The 22,365-nt window shown below is 41.4% G+C and overlaps 1 protein-coding gene across 7 annotated transcripts in view; it reads right to left on the reverse strand.

The window, feature by feature from the left end:
• Positions 1-21,169, reverse strand: part of ABCC4 (ATP binding cassette subfamily C member 4 (PEL blood group)) — a 145,436-nt gene extending 124,267 nt beyond the window's left edge. For 2 of the 7 annotated variants that reach the window (XR_010428408.1, XM_064646010.1), the window contains exons 1-5: positions 20,959-21,168; positions 7,686-7,796; positions 5,400-5,520; positions 4,534-4,758; positions 933-1,022 (exon numbers count right to left, since the gene is read on the reverse strand). Coding sequence is in view for 5 of the 7 variants with exons in the window: in XM_064646010.1 (XP_064502080.1) it covers positions 933-1,022; positions 4,534-4,758; positions 5,400-5,520; positions 7,686-7,796; positions 20,959-21,032 (621 nt within the window). In the remaining 2 variants the exon portion in view is untranslated. Of the gene's footprint in view, positions 1-932; positions 1,023-4,533; positions 4,759-5,399; positions 5,521-7,685; positions 7,797-20,958 lie in introns of all 7 variants that reach the window. The other 5 variants (XM_064646008.1, XM_064646009.1, XM_064646007.1 and 2 more) reach the window with 4 other exon arrangements.
• Between the last annotated feature and the right edge of the window lie 1,196 nt (positions 21,170-22,365).

Here is a 22,365-nt window from a genome sequence, read left to right on the forward strand (position 1 = left end):
AAAAAAGAAATGTTTTGCTCCCATATTTTAAGGGAATATATCTCTTCTTATGATGCCATCCAGAAGAGTTTTGAGAGGTGGGCCCATGCAAACCTTGAAATTCAACAAGGCAAGTGCAAGGTCCTACACCTGGACTGGGGTAATACCAAACATACAGACTGGGAGGAAAACATATTGAGAGCAGCCCTGGGGAGAAGGACCTGGGCTGCTGGTGGATGAGAAGATCAACACAGGCTGGCAGTGTATGCCTGCAGCCCAGAAAGCTAAGCATGTCCTGGGCTGCATCAGAAGAAGCGCTCTCAACAGGTCAAGGGAGATGATTCTCCCTACCTGGAGTACTACATCCAGCACTGATGGACATGAACCTGCTGGAGCAAGTCCAGAGGAGGGACACAAAGATAAACAAAGGGTGGGAACACCTCTCCTGTGAAGACAGGCTGAGAGTTAGGGTTGTTCAGCCTGGAAAACAGAAGGCTCCAGGGAGACCTTATATCAGCCTTCCAGTACCTAAAGGAGGCCTACAGGAGAGCTGGAGAGGGACTTTTTAAAAGGGCATGTAGTGATAGGACAAAGGGGAATGGCTTTAAACTCAAGGAGGGTAGGTTTAGATTAGCAAAGTTCTTCACTGAGGGGGTGGTGAGGCACTGGGAGAGGTTGCCCTGTGAAGCTGTGGATATCCCAATCCTGGCAGTGTTGAAGGCCAGGCTGGATGGGCCTTTGAGCAACCTGTCTAGTGGAAGATGTCCCTGCCCATGGCAGCGAGGCTGGAACTAGATGATCTTTAAGGTCCCTTCCAACTCAAAACATTCTATGTTCAAGACACAACTAGAATGTTCCTTAGAAACATTTAAGCATCAGTTGTAAACAAAAATTCCTTAACTCCAACCCCACAATTTCTTCAGCCCATTGGAAAGATCTGTAATACTTCTTACCTGATCAAATTTGTTCACATCATTTGACAGAAGATTTACTATTTGACCCGTGGTAGTTTTTGCCATAGCTACATTACTAAGACGAAGTGCCTAAAAAAGTCAGAACAGTTTCGAATTGTCACAGCTTATAGAGCACTATACACCTATACACAGAAAACTCAATACACAAATACAATTCCGGGGCAAAAGCTGAAGGCATATCTCAGCTTTTGCCTGAAAGTATTGAGGCATAGTAGGAACCTTAGATAATGCATGGGTTAGGTCTACATATTCTGAACAAAGTCCTGAAGAAAAGAGTATTAAGAAAATGACTGTGAGAAGTGCTATAACTACCTTCATGTCTGAAGTGATTGAAAATGGGAAAATACCGACACAGCAGTCACTAAAACTATGCAAAAGAGTGTCTAACTCTTTGTGTGCATTGTTTTCCCCCTCAGTATGAGTATCTGTACAAAACAGGAACAGAAAACTCCACCTGAAGGTCAAATTAAAATCAGAAAAATGTTTGGCCAATTGCAAGAATTCTGTTTTGAACAAGATCTGAGAGAAGGCAAAAAACAAACACCCAAGTAATTTATTTTACACTATCAGTTCTTGTTAACACTGCAAACAGTGCTTTCTGCTAGAAGGAAAACACAGGTTTGTAGCACAAGTTAAAAATATACAAAAGATGTTCTTCTCTACAGGTATAGTTTCCTCCTCAAAAAGACTTCGCATTTTTAGGCAGTGCACATCTACTTCTCCCTCTCCAAACAGTTATTATTAGGATTCTTTTTTGATCAATAATCAAACCTGAAAAGCACTAATTGTTTCAAAAATACTGTTTCAGAATTTTGAAACAGGTGGAAGAACATCAGCCATCAAAGTACTATACAAAGCATCATTTCAAATGAAGTCCTGAGGTTCACCTAAGCCATCAGGAAAGACTGCTGGTGTCTTGCTAGAGGCTCATGGCCTGGGTCTGTGTTGGACCTGCCACCCAAATCACCTTTCTGACTTCTTCCTAACTATTTCAGACACAGGCAGCAAAAACAGTTTCAGTGTGACTCTGAGTCCAGTTCCTGTTGACAAAGACGGTCTCAGAAGGAACCATGCAAGCATCTGAGCCAAAAGGAGGGTGCTCATCTGTGACCCATTTGTCTTCTCAGGGAAGAGATAGCCATTCCCATTGTCAGTGGCAATGCAATTTGAGTCTCTCCTTGCCTTCATTCTTGATTTGATTCTTTTTTCTTTTTTTTCAAGTGAAATAAGCCTTACATTTTCCTGGCTGAATGAACCTGTCTACACTGTAAAGTATACAGAAAGAAATGGAAACACTGAACACAAAGCAGCAGTTTTACTTACATAACCAATTTCTACCAAACAGTCCTGTTTTGGTACCTTCTCCTTACTACAACATCCAAAATACAGCCCCACATGAGCTGAGGAAAATTAACTCTATACCAGCCAAAGTCAGTACACTGACCTCAAAGAACTTCTAAAAGTTAAGTCTCAAAAAAAAAAAGGCGCAACAAAAACCAGCTTCCCATAAGTCGGCTTTGGTTTCAAAAATTAAGATTGTGAGTCATGGGACAGATTTCATTTTAATTTTTGTTACAAGCTCCCTACGTGCATCACTAATACTTCTTACCAGTCACAAAACATCTTAAGAGTTTGAATACAGGGCTTTTGCAAATTAGATTTTAACTTTCCGGGAAACAAAAAAATGGGTCTAAAACTTAAGAATTATGAGCATTTGGAATTCTCCATTAAGGATGCTCTCTTATCCAGCCTATTCATTCTTGCAAATCCAAGATTTTATTTACTACAGCAACTAACCAACTCAGCAAAAGTGCTGGTAAATTGGCATCCAAGTTACTTCAAAAGCTTGTAGGAGGATAAAGTGAAAGTATTACTTATCTATAAGCTGTGGATAACAAAGACAAATTATTAGAAAGATTTATCAATGTTCTGCTGTGACCTCGGCCTTCTCCCTCAGGAGCAAACATTAATGAGATGAGGGGAGATAAATTTTCCATTGAATACCATCTCTAGAAATAGGGGTGTATATTACAAACATTTCTTTTCCAAGCTTCTAAGCTAGTATCTACACAACAATTAACATCACTATATATATACTTTCATGAATTTCAAACTGCATTTTGATAATCAGTTTAGTAAATTAATACCTTAGAGAGATGATTATTTACAAGAAATCAGTGTGTCATGTTAGAGCCATGTTCCCAGAAGATCATTTCCAAGGTATCAGAACGGGGAGGAGAATAAATGTGTGTATGAAAAGCAATCACCACTTACAATGCAGACATTTTCTCTCTCACTCTATTGCTTTGCCCAGAAACTTCACATGACCTGTACAAATAGTACGAGTGTTTGTCTTAAGCAGATGGTACCTATGCTTAATGGTTAAAATGATGTGGATTTCTTTACATTCCAAAGAAACTGTACAGTCCTGATCCCTTCAATTAAGCTTTTTGCTGAAGTAAGAACTTGCAGGCCACTGTTTTAGCAGCACTAAAGCTGGAAACATAGGGCATTTTCCCTTTCAGCATTGTCAGCTGAGATTTTTGCTCTCTCAAGGAGAGCATTTCATACTGCATGTCGCTCAACTCCTTCCTGAAGGTAATACTCATAACTTCTCTTGTTCCACTTTCCCTCTGACAGCAGCCTTGACTCCCTCTGTAGTTGAGAAAAACTATTTCTTGATCAGGACACACAGACAGCAAAGAAATCACTACTCACTGAACATACATCCCTTCTCACACTTCATTGGTTTTAATGGAGGCCTGCAGTACTCCCACAGTAAAATCGGTAAATTATACTAAAAAATGGCTCTATCCTGCCTTTAGGATTCAGCTTAAATCTTAATCATGTCTACTCTACCTGCTTCTCTCTCCCTTTTCCCCCAAACAGGAGGGATACTAAAGGTGAAGATGCCAAGCATTCCTGCCAGCCTGGAGGGTGAAGTGGCATTCCCACAGAACTGCTGCCGCTCCCCGAGGGAACCTGATGGATGCCCCAAGGGAGAGGGGCAGCCTCTGATCTGCAAAGGAGGCAACTTACTAATTCTACTGCACTGATGGAATACAATATAAATAAATCCCACTATTAACCAAAACAGGGGTGGGGGGAAAATTGGAGAGTGAAGCAATTCTCAGGCAACTGAGAGTGCTGTAGCAGATGATGACATCCAAGCATAACATCCCCCTTGGGATCGAACTGCAAGGCTGTGTAATTGCCAGCACTCCCTGGGAGCTCTGCCCCTTCTCCTGCCATATGCTGATGCCTCTTAGAGCTCCAGCATACAACCCTTCCACAAGCAACTGGGGGGCTCCTCTTCAACAGCACCAGCAGGCATAAAAAAAGCACCTTCTCCAAGACTTTAGTGCTATTTAATTCATCACTTTCACTAGCAAGACTGAAGATGTTGTTCAGACACCAAAGAGAGTGTAAGGCCTGACACATGTTAGCATGCATTACATTTCTACAAATGAGCAACTTCAATAGAATTGCAACCATCAACACAACAAATAACTGCATTTTTTAGCTCCCCTGATGAAATAGCTGTCGAATACCAAATATATGTCTAAACAGGTTTGCTTACCTTCCGATAAATCATATGACACATGGCTACCCTCAGCTTCATGCCAGCCCGCTGTACGTGATAGAAGTACAAGTGGTGCATTATAGCTAGAATAAGTGTGCACACAGACAGAGCAGCTGCATAACAATATGCAAAATTCAAAGCTACCTCATCTGAGGAATCATAGGTTTCAAAAAAATTAATAATTTTTCCCAAAATAACTGGTTGAACTACTTTGATGGTTTCCTGAAAGAAAAAGAAGGGGGAAAAGTATTAATTTCATATCACACCATGCTAACCAAGTTTTTGTAAGCAGGCAAACAAGTGCCAAATACTGCCACAAGTCATATCCCTTATTATTTTGTCTTCATTGTGCTCTAAAGTGTCACGCCAAATTTTATCAACACATAATCCAAAAGAAATATGTTCCACATTAAAATTTAGCTGCAACCTTAAAGAGAACTATTTCAATTACCAAAAAAACCTTTGATGTTATAAAAATTGCACGACTGTGTATTACACTTCCATTTTTAAAGATGACAGTGTGCCCTTTACAGCCATTTACATAGACCAAAAAACCCTCTTTCTTCCTCAGATACATAAAATACAGTTAAGTCTTACAAAGGAAGTCAGTGGCTTGCAATGTCTCAAAAATAATGCACTGAAATCAGCTGTTTCATATCCACAACCCTGCAGTTATGACTCATTATTTCAGTCTCTACAGGGGTATAGCTCTGTTTTACCTCTCTGAGAGAGTACATAAACATTACCAGGTTTTCTGAATAGTACAACATTAAGTCACCAGTTCATACCACTCAATCTATGACACCAAGTTTTAAATTGCTGTTAGCCATGAAGTATGTTCCATGGCATTTTACACCACTTACCTCAATCATTGTGAAAACTCCAAGAACTAAATAGGACTTCCAGAAACAAAGAATAATGGCTTTTGTTAAATGTGGCGTTTTCCCTCTCTTCTTTGCTTTTTGCACCTCTTTATCCCAGTACCTGGCAAACAAAGCACAAACATATTGGAGGACAGAATGGAAATCACAAGGCAATTACCTAGAATAAAATATTTTCTGACTTAAAGCCAGATTGCCATGGTCAGCTTTATACAATCAAATAAAAAAAGAGTTAACAGACAGTCATGTCTTCTCATTCACATAAACCCTTAGTACTTAGTATTATAGGTCTATCTATCTGCTCTTGGTTAATCACAAGCCATTCACCACTGTTGACTATTATCACCCTGGACACATTTGCTGATGAGGAGACCTTTCTTTACTACTTCTCCTCTCAGTTCAGAAGTCACTCACATTACTTAAGAGCCTATGTTATATGATCTTCTGATTATGGACTAAACCAAGGCAGTATAGAGTGTCTTAATCTTCCTATAAGCTCTGCCCTTTCCCAGAAAAGTTGTGATGCCCAACCCTTTCTCATATCTGTCCTTTTCTTTTTTCTACCACGTGATTCAATAAGGATGTGCAGATATGGAATTCTGTCACCTAACACTCCACACATCCCTCTGAAGGCAAGGATTACATCAGCAGAGTGGCAAAGACCTCTGAATTACCACATCTGCTCACAAGTAGGACACGATCTGTTCGCACAAAAATCAAAAGTTGAAGACAGTAATAATAAGCATGATATTAACAAGTATCAGAATTTATGCAGATTTCTTAAAACACACTGCTCTCAGACATGATGCTCCCCCTTTCCTCTGGAGGCTAAGTATTTTCAGCCAACCCTCTGACCTTGCTAGTTTGAGGGCTGAAATGAGTCTAAGGCGTGAAGCCAATTATTTGCAACAAAGCACACAAGTTCAAAGCATACAGATAAGAAAACATTTTTCATTTTTACCCTCTTATTTTCTGTTACAAGGATTACAGAGTTATTGTCTATAGGCTTCAGAATCAGAAATGAAACTCTGTAGATTCTATGGGGTTTACTGGCTCAAGATAAATTTATGAATTCTCTGCTTCTTGGCCAAGTACACCCTTTTTTTTTCCTACGTGTTGTATTTTCTACCATTTGCTGACTCATGGGAAGTGTGTGCATTTACTGCAAGAATCATTGCAAAGAGTTCATCTTCCCTTACAGCAAACTCCCTGAAGACACAAATAAGGAATTTGGCAAAGCTCTCCAGCTACAAAGACTTTAAAAACAACAACTCCTACGAGCTTATCACCTACCCTCTTTCTTCAGTTAACTCATCCAGAACAGGATGAGGTAAGACCCGGTCAAAACCTTTCATTTCTGGATTCTTTTTACTTTTTGAAGAATGTCCCAACCCCATCAAATTATCAGGAAAGCCAATTTACTTTGTTTTCAGTATAAAGGCAAGAAACAAGGCCACACTTTCCTAATACACAGGCCACCTTTTATTAGCAGACACCTCTTCCTCTGATATTTAACTAAACATTATCTGAAGACAAAAACCTCTGTTGCACAGTTCAACTCACATAAACAGTTACCCTTTGAAGATATTTCACTTAAAATAAAAAGGTAGAACCTCCTGGGTCTGTAACAACATGAATTATAGTATGCAGTCCATGAAAAAGTATTTATAACAAAATAAAGACATCTCTGAGATGCAAGCTTTTAGCTGTTCAAGGCATTTTATCCACTTTACCAGTGAGTGGTGTATTTTCAATATAAATATATTTATATGTGCACATATATACAGGGTACACAGTTGTCACTTAATTCAGTTTGCGCTCAAACCCAAAAACAACAAAGAAAAAAAAACCCTAAAACTCTTTTTACCCACTTTTATACAGAGCAATTTAAAAAGTTTCCACAGGTATTTTAGCACAGGCAAGAAGACTCACACTAATTTATTAAGAATTACTGCAGTAACAGTTGATGAAAAGTCTTCTTTTCCAAGCATTCTGCAAAGTATCAAATTAGTTATAAATGACATAATGGAAATACTCTAATACACTTCCATTATGTGTAACTTGAAAAAAACTCAAAAGCTTCTATGGCAAACAAGTTCTCTTACTTCTTATTACTCTTAATTCTTCAGAATTTTTAACCTTGTTAAATTTTACAACAACCTCTTTTAATTTTAGAAGTAAGACTCTCACCTTCACCAGAAAAAAATACAGTGAAAGAGAACAATTGTCCCCTTCTAACCCAAACTATTCTATGATTTTTCTCCTTACCACTGCAATTCCTCTCCAAGTTTCTTTGAGGAATCTTCTGGCAGCACTTTATACATATCATCTTCTTCAAGCTTCCGTTTATGGCCAGTAATAAATAAGGGATTCAACCACCTAGTTAAATACAAATTATTAATAAACTGATCAGCAGACCAAAAGAATAATTACTTTACCAATTAATTCATTTACCCCTTTCCTTCCTCCTTCTGAATCACTCAACATCCATTTATTTTACTGCACTTTTATTTAAGAATTAAGTCAATCCCTATTTTACAAATGGGAAAGCATTTCCTATTTCCTAAAGCTGTTTATGCCCCAGAGCACCTTACTCCCAGGCATCCAGACAGCCAGCACAACTCTTCTTGGCCTTAAGGCAACTGTTTTCTTACAGTGTTTCCTTATACTCAAAAAACCCCCGAACTTAATCTAACTATTAAAATATTGACAAAAATAAAATTGTAATACATAATAAAAGACAATTTTTGAAACATTTACTTGACAAGAAAACTAGTTGCTGTTCAGCTGTCATCTTGACAAGTATTAAAGGTCAGTAATTTAAAGACAACCACTTAAATGTAAAAATGGGTAAATAATGTATTATTACTAGATCTCAGCTATGTCTGGAAATATAAACAGAAGCACACTGACACAATGTGCAGATTCAAAAAAGGAAAGTACTGTTTAACAGCTTAATTTCCTTAGCAGACAGATTTTTAAAAGCTCTGTATTTTATGAGAGCACTGTGAAGATAAATTATAATGGTGATACCATAGGTTTGTTGAAAAACACTGTGTTGTTAGGTCAAATAAAACTATCAGAGAATAGCAAGATTGGCTTTTATGCATCCAGATCCTTCTTTGAAACCGAAACACAGGTCAAGGAGGTCCAAACACTTTCAGCTGTGCTTCACAGAGCCCAGAGATGCATGGTAGAAAGCACCAAAGTGACCAAGTTGCTCATGAGATGGAGCAAAATAAAATGACACATCTGAAACAGGCATAGCTTCGTGGGAACAGGGGAGTCAGGGAACTTGCAGTTTTCCGCTTTGTCTGCCTCTCAATTGAATCCATGGTATTGGTTTCCAGAAGAAATGTGGATTTTGGCACTCAGGCTTATTTTCTACAAGTACTTTCTCAACTGGTCAACACCATCAAAACCATGAAGTCAGAGATGGATCTGTTTTGGAAAAAATACTCTTGTACTCAAGGCAAGCTGTTTGATCTCAATTGCCTGTGAAAGTTCTTAATTGTTGCTTAGTTTCTGATAATTATTCCCCAGCTTCACCAACACAGCTCTTACACAAGCATCTGGTGCACTAGGTGAAGTGTATTATTTTCTGGAAGGCCTACATATGAGAATTCAAAACTGGGACGGTTTACAACAAGGGCATTTATTTATTCATGACCACAATGGTGGTTATGAACACTTACCAACTAGCTTTACATTTCTTGCTCAGGCATGTTCCAACTACATTTTGTATACACTGGCTTATAAGCAGTTTGTTGATTAGAGTGGGTGGAGGACCAGGCTGAACCCTAAAGAGGGGGCTCAGAGAGTTTCTTCAAAGATAGGACTGTTGCAAAAACCTTTTTCCCAGGCTCCATGGCAAAACTCCATGTAACAAACGAGATTAATGGTGTTTTTCCCTCACTACTTAGCATGTTAGCACAGTGTTTTTGTGACTCATTCAAAAATTAAGTCTCTATCTTCAGAGTAGCACTTTGATGCCTAACAGCCCTTTTTAAACTCTTCGAGTGAATACTATTTATGTGAGCTGTTAACTCCTCAATGTATGTTAAAAGTACAATTAGAAAGTACTTATCAGACAAGTCTGTTACTTGGATTGTATGGTCAAATAGCATCAGCACCCAAATCACTGTCACACTTCCGTACCACCCTACGGCCCCACAGCCCCTGACAAAAGGTCTCAAAGAGGAAGAACTTCTGCCTGGTTTGACACAAAGAATCTGCTCCATGGAAACATTTCTTCTTTGGCCTCCATTCTTGCAGCTGACCACAGGTAAAAAGCAGAATTGATGCAAATAACCTCAAGGCCATTCAAATAATTGTTGCCTGCTGGACAAGAGAGACTCTTTGCTCCAGGAGAGAGGGTTATGGGAAAGATCTGCAGACTTCAGTTGACTCATGAGACCGATACCAAGCGCTCCGGCTCTTGCAACATCAGTATTAGCCAACGGTGTACTCCACAAACAAGCCACAGGTCTCCTTTCAGACATAGAGGCTAGAGTGAAAGTTATCTTTCCCAGCTACTCTAGCATGAGAATCAGGATGAGCCTTTTCAGGAAAACACAGGGGTAAATCCTTCTCCCATCTATGGAAATGGTTATGAGATTCGACTGGCTACTGCTGCCAGAGGTAGCGAAAACAAAAATCATTCTGACATTTAACAAGGAACATAAATAGGATAATTATTACAGAATCACAGAATGGCTAGGGTTGTTTAAGAAGGGACATCTGGAGGTCAGCTGATCCAACCCCTGCTGCTCAAGCAGGGCCACCTAGAGCTGGTTATACAGGACAATGTCCAGATAGTTTTTGAAGACCTCCAAATTGGGAGACTTCATAACCTCTCTAGGCATCCTGTTCCAGTGCTCAATCACCCTCATAGTGAAAAAGTGTTTCCTGATGTTCAGAGGGAATCTGCTGTGTTTCAATTTGTGCTCCTTGCCTCTTGACCTGACACTGGGCACCACTGAGAAGAGTCTGCCTCTGTCCACCTTACACCCTCCCCTCAGGTATTTATATATATATATTGATGATCTTCCCCTGTTCTTTTCCTCTCCAGGCTGAACAGCTCCAGCTCTATCAGCCTTTCCTCACAGGAGAGATGCTCCAAACCCTTCATCATTCTTGTGACCCTTTGCTGCACTCTTTCCAGTATGTCCATATCTCTCTTTTACTGGGGACCCCAAAACCAGACTCAGGACTCCAGCTGTGGGCTTATCAGTGCTGAACAGTGCATACTGCTACATGCCATTATTGGCACGTAACACAATGCACAGAGGAAAATAAAAGACACTTTAGAAATATAAACATACACTTTTAGAAAACAAAACCGTGCTCTTAATGTTGCTCCGTAGAACACTGCTCTTCTACTTATACTTTTCAAAACACTGTGAAAAGCCATAGGCAGGCAAGAGGAAGAATAGAACAATGCTTCTGTTGAATGCAACTGCTCTACCCTGATGGCAGTTTGATTCTGCACTGCAGCCACCTGCAGCAGATAGTGCTCGCCACAGACATAGTGCAGTCCTGTGCAAAGCAAGCAGCTGAAGGACAATGATATCAAGTATACAGGGTTGTTAGAGACATCTAGTTTACTCTTTGTCCTTAAACTCTCAAAACAACTTATTGATGATACACTCACCTCCACTGAGTTCTTATGGTTTGCAGTAAATCCCTTCCGTCCCCCCTTCTCCACACCAATCACTGTACATACTATGTGACTGAATTTGAAAATTAAGTAGCAGATACGATTACAGTGCACAGTAAAAACTGCCAAAAAAGCCTCATGGTTTTCAGATTATTAGTTCCAGTGAGACCTAGTGCAACTCCAAAACCTTTCACATTTTTCTGCCAATTAAAACCATAATTTTGAAAACAGTAATATATTACACTACAACCTCTACATTAACATTAAAGAAAGCAAGGAAAACCAATCCAGAGTACACAGAAAACTGTGGTAATTAATTCTGTGACTCATTTACTATAAAGAGAAAGACTCAGCACAAGCCCACACTTCTATACAGTTAAGAAAAAAATGCATTAAAAAGCCCCAAAAATTTTAAAAATCACCCATTGTTGAGCTTTCTGACTAGTCTTCCCCAAAATACTCATCTTCAAGAGCTATTGCTATGGAGGTCCTTAGGAGTACAAAAGCTGCTTAGCAGTATGTTGTGTCACTGTAGAGTATACTTGAAGATCTTCAGAAGAAAGTTGAAATTTTTTCATTTCAAATTACATTTAGTCCTTCAACAGCTTTTATCCCAAGAATGAGGTCTTCTGCAAACTCTCAGAAGAGAAAAGAGTTCAAGCTTCACTGCATCACTGATGCATCCTGAACTTTATGCTGGCAGGCCTACTTTCAGACAGAATGCCTAGCACATGTTCATACTCACTGAAGTTTCCACCACGATGCCACATGCAGATGACGCCCTGTGGAATCCCCGGCACTTAGAGCAGAACTGAGACCAACCTACTTCACACAGCCTGCTGTTACTCAAGTCACAGGCTGGTAACAAGCAAATCAACCAAGCCCTTCTCTTGCCTGAAGGCTTAGTTAAATTAGAGAGTGCTGTTAAGAGGACTGTTAGAGGAAGCTGGCAAATAAAGCAATGGCCTACATAAGGAATATCCCTGAAACCTCAACCTAGCCATAAAGGAAGACTACTCTTTTGGAGTGGTATGGCTTTTGTCCAAACAGAGATCAGCTAACACCAACTTCTTCCAGGGGTATAAAAAAAAGGCAACAGAAAAATAGGATTTATGAAACCAAAAACTGTGCAAACTGCATTATTCTTTCATAAAAAAGGGTTAAAGAATAAACAAAATAAAAGATGACCTAGAGAAATGGAGGGAATATACAGACAGTGATGCAAACTACTCCTGTTTCCCCAAGGATGGACATAAAATGGACTACCAATCTATTTTACCTGAAGAAAGGCAGGAGCAATGCAGTGGGGAAGAAAGACTCGCACCTCAGTCCTACATTTCTGTATTTCTTTCGGAAGAAGCAGTTCAACTTAAATAAAACCAGGACCCCTTAGTCGCTGTCTTCACTTTTCCCAAATTTACTGTTTGCTAAGTATTTTGAATATTTGTTTCTTAAACATTGCTGTATTTTATTACTCTTTCAAAACACAGGGTTCACATGATGCCTTTCAAAGAGCTTAGCCAAATTTTTCCTAGCATGAACTACACGTAAAAATGTGAGTATCTGTAAGACTCCTGAGTACCTTCTGTTCTGCTGGGAATGTCTCTGTTCTATCAAGGCGATTAGCTGATCAAAGACAATCAGCCTGGAAAGATGCCCAGAATTTGTCCCTGTTACTGCCACAATACTGATGTCACTAGGAATAAAGATTAAAAAAATACATTAAAAGAATCACTCTGTAACCTGGTGCAAACTAAAGAGACAGACAACTGCAAAATGGTAACTCACTGCACTGGCCCTAAAAAGCTTTTCACCTCTGCAGCAGTATCTTGGGTATTGACAAAAAAAGAAAGTGATTCATTTCTGAAACAGCAAATACACAAAGATCATAATATAAACATTCACTTCCTGCATTTCCCTACTCCTGGGCCCTGACATTACACACCCTTTCAGATTACAACACAGTCAACCAGCCACAATTTACTTGTTTGCTTGGGAAAGTCCAGTTTTTACCATCTGTAATTAGAGCAACTCCACCAAGATTCTGGAAAGCCTCTAAGATCTGCAGAAAAAGCTAAGAGAATGTTTTCTAACCCTCCTAAGAGAAGTTAGACCTCAAGGGGACATCTCAAGTCATCCCCTTCTTCACAGAGACAGCATGCAAGAGAAACAGGCCCAGCTATCCAAAAGGTAGGGTCATTAGGCATCAGACCAGTCATGCTATTCTGTTTCATACACGAAATAAAATTTCCTAAACAAGAAAGCTTTTAAATTAGGTTTGCCATTGTCCCAGAATAAATTCCTATCAGCGGAGGAAGAAATACATTACAGATAGGTACATTAAACTAACAGCAGTTTCCAGCTCAACTGATTCATTAACTCAGGGATGGGACCTGCTGTGCCTCTGGATTTCTATTGTGTCCAGCTTGTAAACGCTCAAACAGTACCATTCTTGCACTGCAGAGCAGACTTGCAGAGCTTTCTAGAAACTCAAGCAAGTTCTTCATGAACTGAGAAAGTCCGTAAAATAACATCAGCCAAGAAGCATCTGCAATTACGTTACAAAGCTAACACAAATAAAAAATGTCCTAAGATCAACAGATGTGTCTGTCAGGGCCCTGGGCGCACCCACAAGCCTTGGCTGCCTTGATGAGCCCCACAACAGTCACCCCACAGTCAGGCACTCACATATTACGGTACCTTCCTCTGTACAAGTGAAAAATTTGGCTCTCACCAGTATTACAGTAGCCCCTGCCTTATTACTGGACAAATCAGAAAAATTAGACTACACAGACTACTTTTCTAATTAGCAAAATCTTTTCTTTTTGTCTTTATTTGTAATTATAGGCCGAAGTTTAATTTCTGGGAAATTTTACAGCACCCAATCAAAGCCACCTCCAGTATACTCTCATGATCTAATGCCTTAAGGAGGTGGTTTATGAACTGCATTTTCCCCATTCCTCTTAAGCTTATTTGTGCATTACATTACAAGCATCATCCGTTTACACTCAGTGTCCAGTTATTTTTCAACAGTTGCACAGAAGAGTCTTTGTTTACTCAAATTCTTCCGTAACACTAGGATTTCGTCTTGTTGAGCAGCTTGGAAGCACTACTTCAACTACTAAGCTGCAAAGTAACACATATTTCTTTCTCTTTAATCACCTACTTTGGACACGGGGTTTTTTGGTAAAGTAAAAGGTGTTTCCTCACAGGCCCTTTGGATTATAAATCCACTTTGCTTATCCCCCTGGCTTACCTCAGGTGTCTACCTGCTTCGCTGTACTGTTCACTACTCACCTTCATGACTTGAAGTTCTACACCAGCAACGCAATTCCAACACTGCTATGTGCTTGCCCTCAGTCCAGAAGATCACTGCTGGGATGGGACGTACAAAACGAAGCACACACACTGACAGCCTCCAGTGTTATTTTGCAAGAATTCATAAATACTCTAGAGGCAATGGTTTATGGTCATCATGTGATTTTTTTTTTTTTAAACTTCTATTACACATGCTCATCCATTCTCATCAGTACGCTGCCTTTTCCCACTTCCCCTTATGAAGGCAGTTGTCCACAAGCAATAAAGTAAACAGAATAAGTTCTGGTATTTCTTCAGATGTTTTTCAACTAATGTTTTGGTTGCAACTTCCCTCCCTGGCTTACTGTGATTTAAACAGCAGATTTTCTCATTGCTTACAGAAGGAAAAAAATAGGAATACAATGAAATTACTTCAAAGCCATATTAACTCAAAAACACCCTTCAGGCTTTCTGTTTCAATACCAAAATGTATTAACCTTTGATACTCAGCTCCATCTCATCTTCCAAGCTGTTGCTTATCCACAGCACAGTGTAAGCAGCTAAGCTGCTGAACACCCACTTTCTAGTACTGATAGTAACTCATTTGGTATTTGACTGCATTTATTGCAGGCTGTTTTCATGCTGTTCATCTACCCCACATCAGCCAGGTATGAAACTACCTTATTAATCTAACATACTACCTGATATTCCAGGTGGCAAGAAGAAGAAAAAAATGGGCAAGAAAGGAGAGGGGGAAACATACTGCAACTAACGTTTTCTGCAAGGCCTAGAAGCAGGGAATGGAGGAATAGCATCACCTGTACCTGACTATCACTAAAATATTGGTTCCAAACCCAGCATCCAAATGCCAAGAAAAATATCCAAAATACCAAATATTTGATGCAAAGGTCTGAAGATTGTTCTTAAGAATAATAAATTTTAGTATAAGATATTTATTGAAGTAGGACCTAACGGTGGCAATTTCTGTGTTAAGGTGCTTTCTGGCAAGCAATGGAAATAGGAAGAATTAAAATCCCCTGTGCGTTCACACTGATATTACAAGCAGTTGGGTGCCAGGGATACAAAACAAACAAAATAAAATAGATGATTGGTCTTTCTAACCTTCCACTCCCAAAATCGAATGGGGTTATCTCCCTCCTCCTCTTTACATGAGGTCTTGTGAATTTTCGAGAAGTGGGGTGGAGAAATTATTTTTGGAAAAAAGAAAAAAACAACAGTGTGACATACTCCTAATTTTGAAGTTCTGCAGAAATTAGAAGAGAGACATTTTCTCTCACAAATGATAGAGCGGGCTTTACATAAGCATTCCAAAGGCAAACTGTCTGTGTTTCACAGTTCATCTAATTGCGTATCTAAGCACAGATATTTACAGTAGATAGCAAATGCTAACATTCTGAAAGTTTATACGCACTCGTCATAGTGGATATAGTCTATCTAGCACTCCTTAACAACATATTTCAACTTTACTAGCTCATAAACAATGATTTTCAAATAAATTTTTCTTTTGCATAATACAGCTTTCTTGAAAATAAACAAACAAAAGTTAAAAATGAATGCTGTAGTTCAAGAGACCAAATGTTTCAAATTTGACTACAGGACACTAAATATCTGACAAACGAACAAACATGGCATTATGTTTAAAAGAAGTTGCATGTGTGATCCTCAGTCTTCTTTCAATGAGGAGAAAAAAAGAAGCGTGATTTCAGTCTTTGAATACTGAAAACGTGTTTTCTGTTTATCTATACTGAAGACACGCATTTCTTCTGAGTTTCTTACAGTACCAAATTGTCCTCCACCAGTAAGTCAGTAAATTAACTTAATGTTAGCTACCTCAGAGATCTTTATAAAGATACATCACCATCACCAATTTCAGGCACTGACAGTGGGAATTAACTATATACCAGGTAAAATCCCAGGCAAGTCGCAAAGCTTGATGCTGCCTGATATTTTCATGTGAAGTAAATGTAAAATCTTCATCACAGTCAAATCTATTCACTGATATAATAAAGAAGAGAGATCAATTTTACTGGTGGCACTGCTGGAGTCAGCTGGAATAGCCAAGAGGAATGATCAATTCTTTCCATAAGTTCTTTCAATGAAGGGCAAGAAATGCTTTTGAGACAGCCAAATTAGAGGACTAAAATGCAGTATTTAGGCTTACTCAGAAATCCAGCAAAATCAGTCAGTGGCCCTTCCAATTGTAAGTCATGGAGTGGAAGAGGAAGAAGCTATTTACACTGCTACAAGAGAGGTGTGTGACATGACTGCATTTGATCAGACAAGCTGCTACGTACTGTGCAGTCATCACTGAAAATCTTGGGATTTACACGTCTATGCTTACCCCATTCAATTCACACTTAAAACCAAAGATAAAGATTTCTGGTTTACTCTTCTCCCACTGCACTCAAAGTCAGAGCCATGAAAAAGACTTAGTGGTTTTGTCATTTTCCCACAAGCACACACTTAGTAAGCCAAGAACAATGCTGTCAAACACCAAGAGATAATGGTAAACAATCATTGGTTTATTCCTTGGAACCATAACTGCGTGGATGCCTTGGAGCACGTTTTCAATTCACGTTTTAATGCTGTTACTGTAATGGCAATTGCCACATGTCAAGTGATGATGTAAAAAGGCATCCAGCCTGAGGATGCTGAAAGTGTCCGGTGCTCAAAGAAGCCAAGAACTTGTCATAGTCATGGTGAGTTTGTGACAATTAAATAATTATGATTATTATTATTATTAAAAATAAATTATAAATTTATATGAAATTTAGAAGGACTTTAACTTATTTTACTTCTCTGAACAAAAATGCAGGATACCCTTTCCAAGGTGTTCCAGTTTGTTATTAACATGATAAAAGTTACCCAGTTTTCTAAAAATTTAATCACAGCCTGTGTTTTGTAACTTTCCACTAAAGTGGGTTCGATGCCTGAACAACAGAATGCATAAATATCCAACTGCTGTATAGGAAGAGCATCTTTAATAACTCAAGGGAACAAATGCTATAAGCAAATACAGATACACTTTCTAACTAATGAACATGCAATTCTTACTATGCACAGTTATTAATTTAATAATCCCCACTATCCACAGCAGAAACAAAATGTGAAAAGTGTTATTCTCAACTGCAGAAAGCACGGACTATAAGGCTTTTTAAACACTTTCTATAACGAGTAACTGTTTAAACATGAAAAACACTGGACTGAATTCTCTCTTCCTTGGACAAACCTAAAAAAAAGAAAGCAAATCCTCCTACTCACCCTTTGGAACACTCATTCTCACCAGCAAGTTGAGCCAGCAACAAAAAGAAAACCAACCCAAGAACAGAGATGAAGTAAATCAGAAATACACCCAAACTATGTGAAATACCAGTCAGAGCTTTAAAAAGTTTGGTGAGCATAGAAACTTGTGACTGAATGTTGGGGTTACAGTAACATCAGAAACATCCAGAACATCGATATGGGCTTCGCTAACCTTATCTTAATATGGATAATTCAGTGAGAGACATAGAAAATAAGAATATTTTGCAACTGCCCTGACCTTCAAACTTCTGTCATAAATAGTTTTAATTCCACTAACATCCAGACTAACATTACACAAGGCACGTATTATAAAAATAACAGTATTAACACACAATCCAGATGCTCCTCTTTCCCATGGATGTACTACTAGAGTGTTTAATGTTCATCATGCTCATACTTGCCAAAGTCACAAACCAAAAGCAAGAAGACAAGCTTTGAACAATAGGAGAAGAATGCATCTTCAGCCTACACACTCATTATCTGAGTTTTATAACTCAGTGAAAACATGACTTCCTTTCTCCTGTGAGCTTGATCCTGTTTGCACCAGGCAATAATTTAAGCTTTTATTCTGTACCACTGGCAAAAAATCAATGACTCCTTAGAATGGCAAAACTGCACTTGGAGCAAAAGATAAGCAAAATTAAAATACGAAGGACTCTTGCCTTTCTGTCTGCAATACCCTACTTTTTATCCCTATTGACAACCAGGAGCCAACACCTGGGGATTTGGAGAGCAAAGCAGGCACACTTGAGCAACCACATGGTGGTGGCTCCTGCTACTCACAGGACGACCCTCCTCAAGCACTGTTTTTCCAGTTCTCCAGATGAAAAGATCTCATAACGTCCTGTGTGAAACAGCAGCTGAAATGAAGCAGTACTCACAAAGCTATCAGATGGCTACACTCTTTGTAGAAAGGAAGAACATTTCCTAAAGCTACCCGTAAAGTTAGCTTTATAGCTAAATGAAGGGGTGTTTTAACACTTCCTTAATTTTATGTAAAACACTATGAAATTGCAGAAAAGTGACAGCCCCTGCTTACTCAATTTAACCCACTGCAGATATAATTTCAGCTCAAAATTTTCACCACGAAAATACTAATGCTCGTTGACTAGTAAATAAGAATATACTGGTGGTAATCATGATCACATGCAGCACAGGTAAGACACTTTAAAAGGGTATTTTCACTGCTGTGAATTATACTGCTATAAAACAAAAAACAGTACATTAGGCAACTTCTTAAGTTTTGCATATCCCACTAAACCCTTTTTTCAACGGGTTTAGTGTACAGCTGTACACTAGCATCTGACTGCAAAGCATGACATCCCAATTAATGGACTTTTACCAGGCCTATCATCCCACAAGCACAGACTTTCACCTGCTTTTCCCTTTTCACAATAAGAACCTCCAAACATGTCTAGGGTAAAAGCAATCTTTCAGGTGTTGGCCTAAAACTTGGGAAATTTAAGGTACTTCATTGTTGCTGCTGAACACTTCTCTGCAATACATGCAGAGCAATGCAAAAATCCTAAAAAAGAACAACAGGAGCAGTCAGAAAAACAGCTACAAGCACTGCACACTTCCTTTTTCACATCTAGCTGGATTGGTTTTGGCAGAACTACCATTAACACCACAAGACCCCAGCAAGGGAAAGGGAAAAGACAAGAAGCAGCTCTGGAATGCTACACGGTCAACTGAGATTTATACCATTCTGCCTGAATTTCCCAGCAAAGCTGTTTCCAACATGGGCACCCCTGCTGTCGAAGAAGAAATTAAAAGTCAAAATGCTGAACACAGGGAGCTTTGCACAAGCATACAAGCTGGATTTTGGGGGTTTTACTTACTTATTTATTTTACTCTTTTATTTTGCACATGGTAGCTCTGAAGACATATCCTTGATGAAAAAATATGTTTAGCTAAAATTTATCAGGGCTTTTAAAATCCCCCTACCTTCCAAAAGGGACTTCTGCACCTGCTCAGAGCTGCTTATTGGATCAAAGAGTTTTTTACTTGTCTTTCAGAGGCTTCCAAAAAAAGAGCCTCACCTGCCATGCTCTCTCTTCCTTCCCCCTCCTCCATCATACCACACAACACAGCATGTGCGCCCTGGTTCAGGCTACAGAAGGCGAAGTAGGATAAGCGCTACCTCTTTAAGTGCCCTCTTCCAAATGGGATCTGGTAAAACAAAGAAGTTTGATGCTCTTCCGTTTCACTGTGCACATCTTTTCCTATTATATTTCAAAGCAACTAAACTGTTGAGCTGCAATTCCTCACCACTTTGAGTACAAATACATACCCGTGCTAAGGTCCTCACTAATAAAAGAACAAGCATTAACTTTGAACTAGTAGTCACTTGGTCCCGCAAAGTTTGTGACAACACCGCCACAACCCCAGCCTTCGCTCTGTGACACCTCAGGCGCCAGCAGAGGGAAGACAGCCGAAGCGTGGGTGGGAGCAGCCAGGCTGCTGCCCAGCGATCCTTTACACCGGGAAGCTCTCACGCAGCTCTGCGGCTCAGTAACCACCTCACACACGGAGGGGAAAACCCCTCGCCGCAAGCGAGCCCAGCACGCCTTGCCGGGATGAGCAATCCCTGCCCGCGACCCGTTATGCAAGCGGGGAAGCAGAACAATGGCTGGGAGCAGCCCTGCACCCAGTCCCGGGCAGGGACGCCCGGGCCAAGAGGCAGAGGAAGCTCCCGTCCTCCGCACATCTCCCGAAGGAACCAAACACGTGCTGGAAGGGGGCGATGGGGCCGCGCTCGGCGCCGCCCGGCCGGCTGAACGCTGCCCTACCCGAGGTGGGCAGGACCCCGCCTGCGGTCTGGGGCCGGCGCAGCCAGGGATTATCGCCCGGTTGTCGCGGGCTACCGGGTTCACCTCAGGAGACCTCGCCCCATCTGCGAGCGCGGGGCTGCCCCGGCCGGCGGGGCTGACCCTGCGGGCCCGCGGGGGCGGGCGGCAGGTCGCGCCCGAGCCGCGGCTGCACAGTCACCGCCGGCAGCGCCCGGCGGAGCGCGGGGAGCGCCGGCCGCCGCTTCCCTTCCCCGCTCCCGCCTTCCCGCCGCTGGCGCGCCCGGACCCTGCCGGGAGCCGTGCTCAAGAGAAAGCCGGGCGGCCCTCAGGCAGGGCTCAGCATTCCCGAGCGGCCGGGCCAGGTGAGGCCAGCGGGACTCAGCCCCGACGCGGCGCCTTCCCAGCCGGCGGACACCACGGCGCCGTACCTCCGGCGCTGCCCTTCCCCCTGCCCTCCGCGGGCGCTCACCAGAAGAACAGCCGGGAGCAGAAGTTGGCATCCTGCAGCGGGTTGGGCTTCTCCTCGCGGGGCACAGCTTCCATGCCTCCCGCCACGCCGTCCCGACCCACTCGGCGTGCGGCGAGGGCGCAGGACCACGAGCGACTTCCCACCGCGGCAGCCGCCACCGCTCTGCCGCCGGCCGGCGCTGTTTCCGGGAGAGCGGGCACCCCCGCCTCGGCCCTCCTCCCTCCTCCTCCTCCCGCCGCCGCAGGACGCCTCCTGCCGGCGCGGCTCCCCCGCGGAGGCTGAGGAGGCGCCGGGCAGCGCCGGGAGCCGCCCAGGGCGAGTCTAGCCTCCGGTCGCGGTACGCGGCTCTGCTCCCGCTGGTTTCACGCCTGTGCGCGTCCCTTGCTGATGAAAAGCACGTCTTCAGTGCAGGCAGCGCCAATCGAGACGCCCACCCGCCTTTGTTTGGACGAAAAATCACGTCGCGAATCAGAGGCGAGTCCGCCTTACCAGGACCAAACACCAGCAGAAACGCTTGCTGTCACCGCGTCTTATCATATGTTGTACATTCTTCTATTGAAAAACAAAAACCAATATGCAACTCGTCGTTTAACAATGTTTAGGAGATCTTGGTGGTACAATGTAAAGTGGTTAATTAATTCCAGGCGATGGTTCATCACTGAAATCCACAATTCTCAGAAGTTCAGCAAATGATCACCACACTTCTCTCCAGTCATGTCACCTGTAGCCTGCCACAGGGACTCTGATCGAAAGGAGGGAACTGCAAGGGACCTAAGAAAATAGGAATGCGGGACATGTACATAAAGTAACCAAAGACCTGCGAATCTCCATGGCAGAATGGTTCCCTGCCATGCCATTATTTCTCTGCGCCCTCAGAAGCACAGGATGGCTGAGGTTGGAAGAGACCTCTGAAGGTCCGCTGGTCCAACTCCCACTGCTCACGTGTCATGTCCAGACAGCTTTTGAAGATCTCCAAGGATGGAGACTCCACAATCTCTCTGGGGAACCTCTGCCAGTGCTCAGTCACCTCTACAATGAAGAAGTGTTTACTGATGTTCAGAGGGAACCTAACACAGCTCGGCTAAGGGAGACAGGGAAGTCCGCCCAGGAGATCCAAAACAGATCATAGGTGGAACAGGAGTGAACGTTTTATTAAGATGGCTCCCCCTTATATGGGGGAGCCCGGAGAACTTTCTGGAGTATTACTAACAGAAGGAAGAGTTTGCCATAGGAAGGATTGCAATTGGATACGAAACAAAAGGGGAGGGGTTACTATTGAATATGGATAAGAAAGGAGAAGCAACACTCTTGTCAGGGAACCAACCATTGTAAAAGGGGTGAAAAGGGGGTAGGATTTTACCATACAACATGGCAACTTTAATTTAACATTAAACTCTAGTTCAATTC

This window comes from Pseudopipra pipra, chromosome 2 (assembly GCF_036250125.1).
Source record: "Pseudopipra pipra isolate bDixPip1 chromosome 2, bDixPip1.hap1, whole genome shotgun sequence".
Classification (NCBI taxonomy): Eukaryota; Metazoa; Chordata; class Aves; order Passeriformes; family Pipridae; genus Pseudopipra; species Pseudopipra pipra.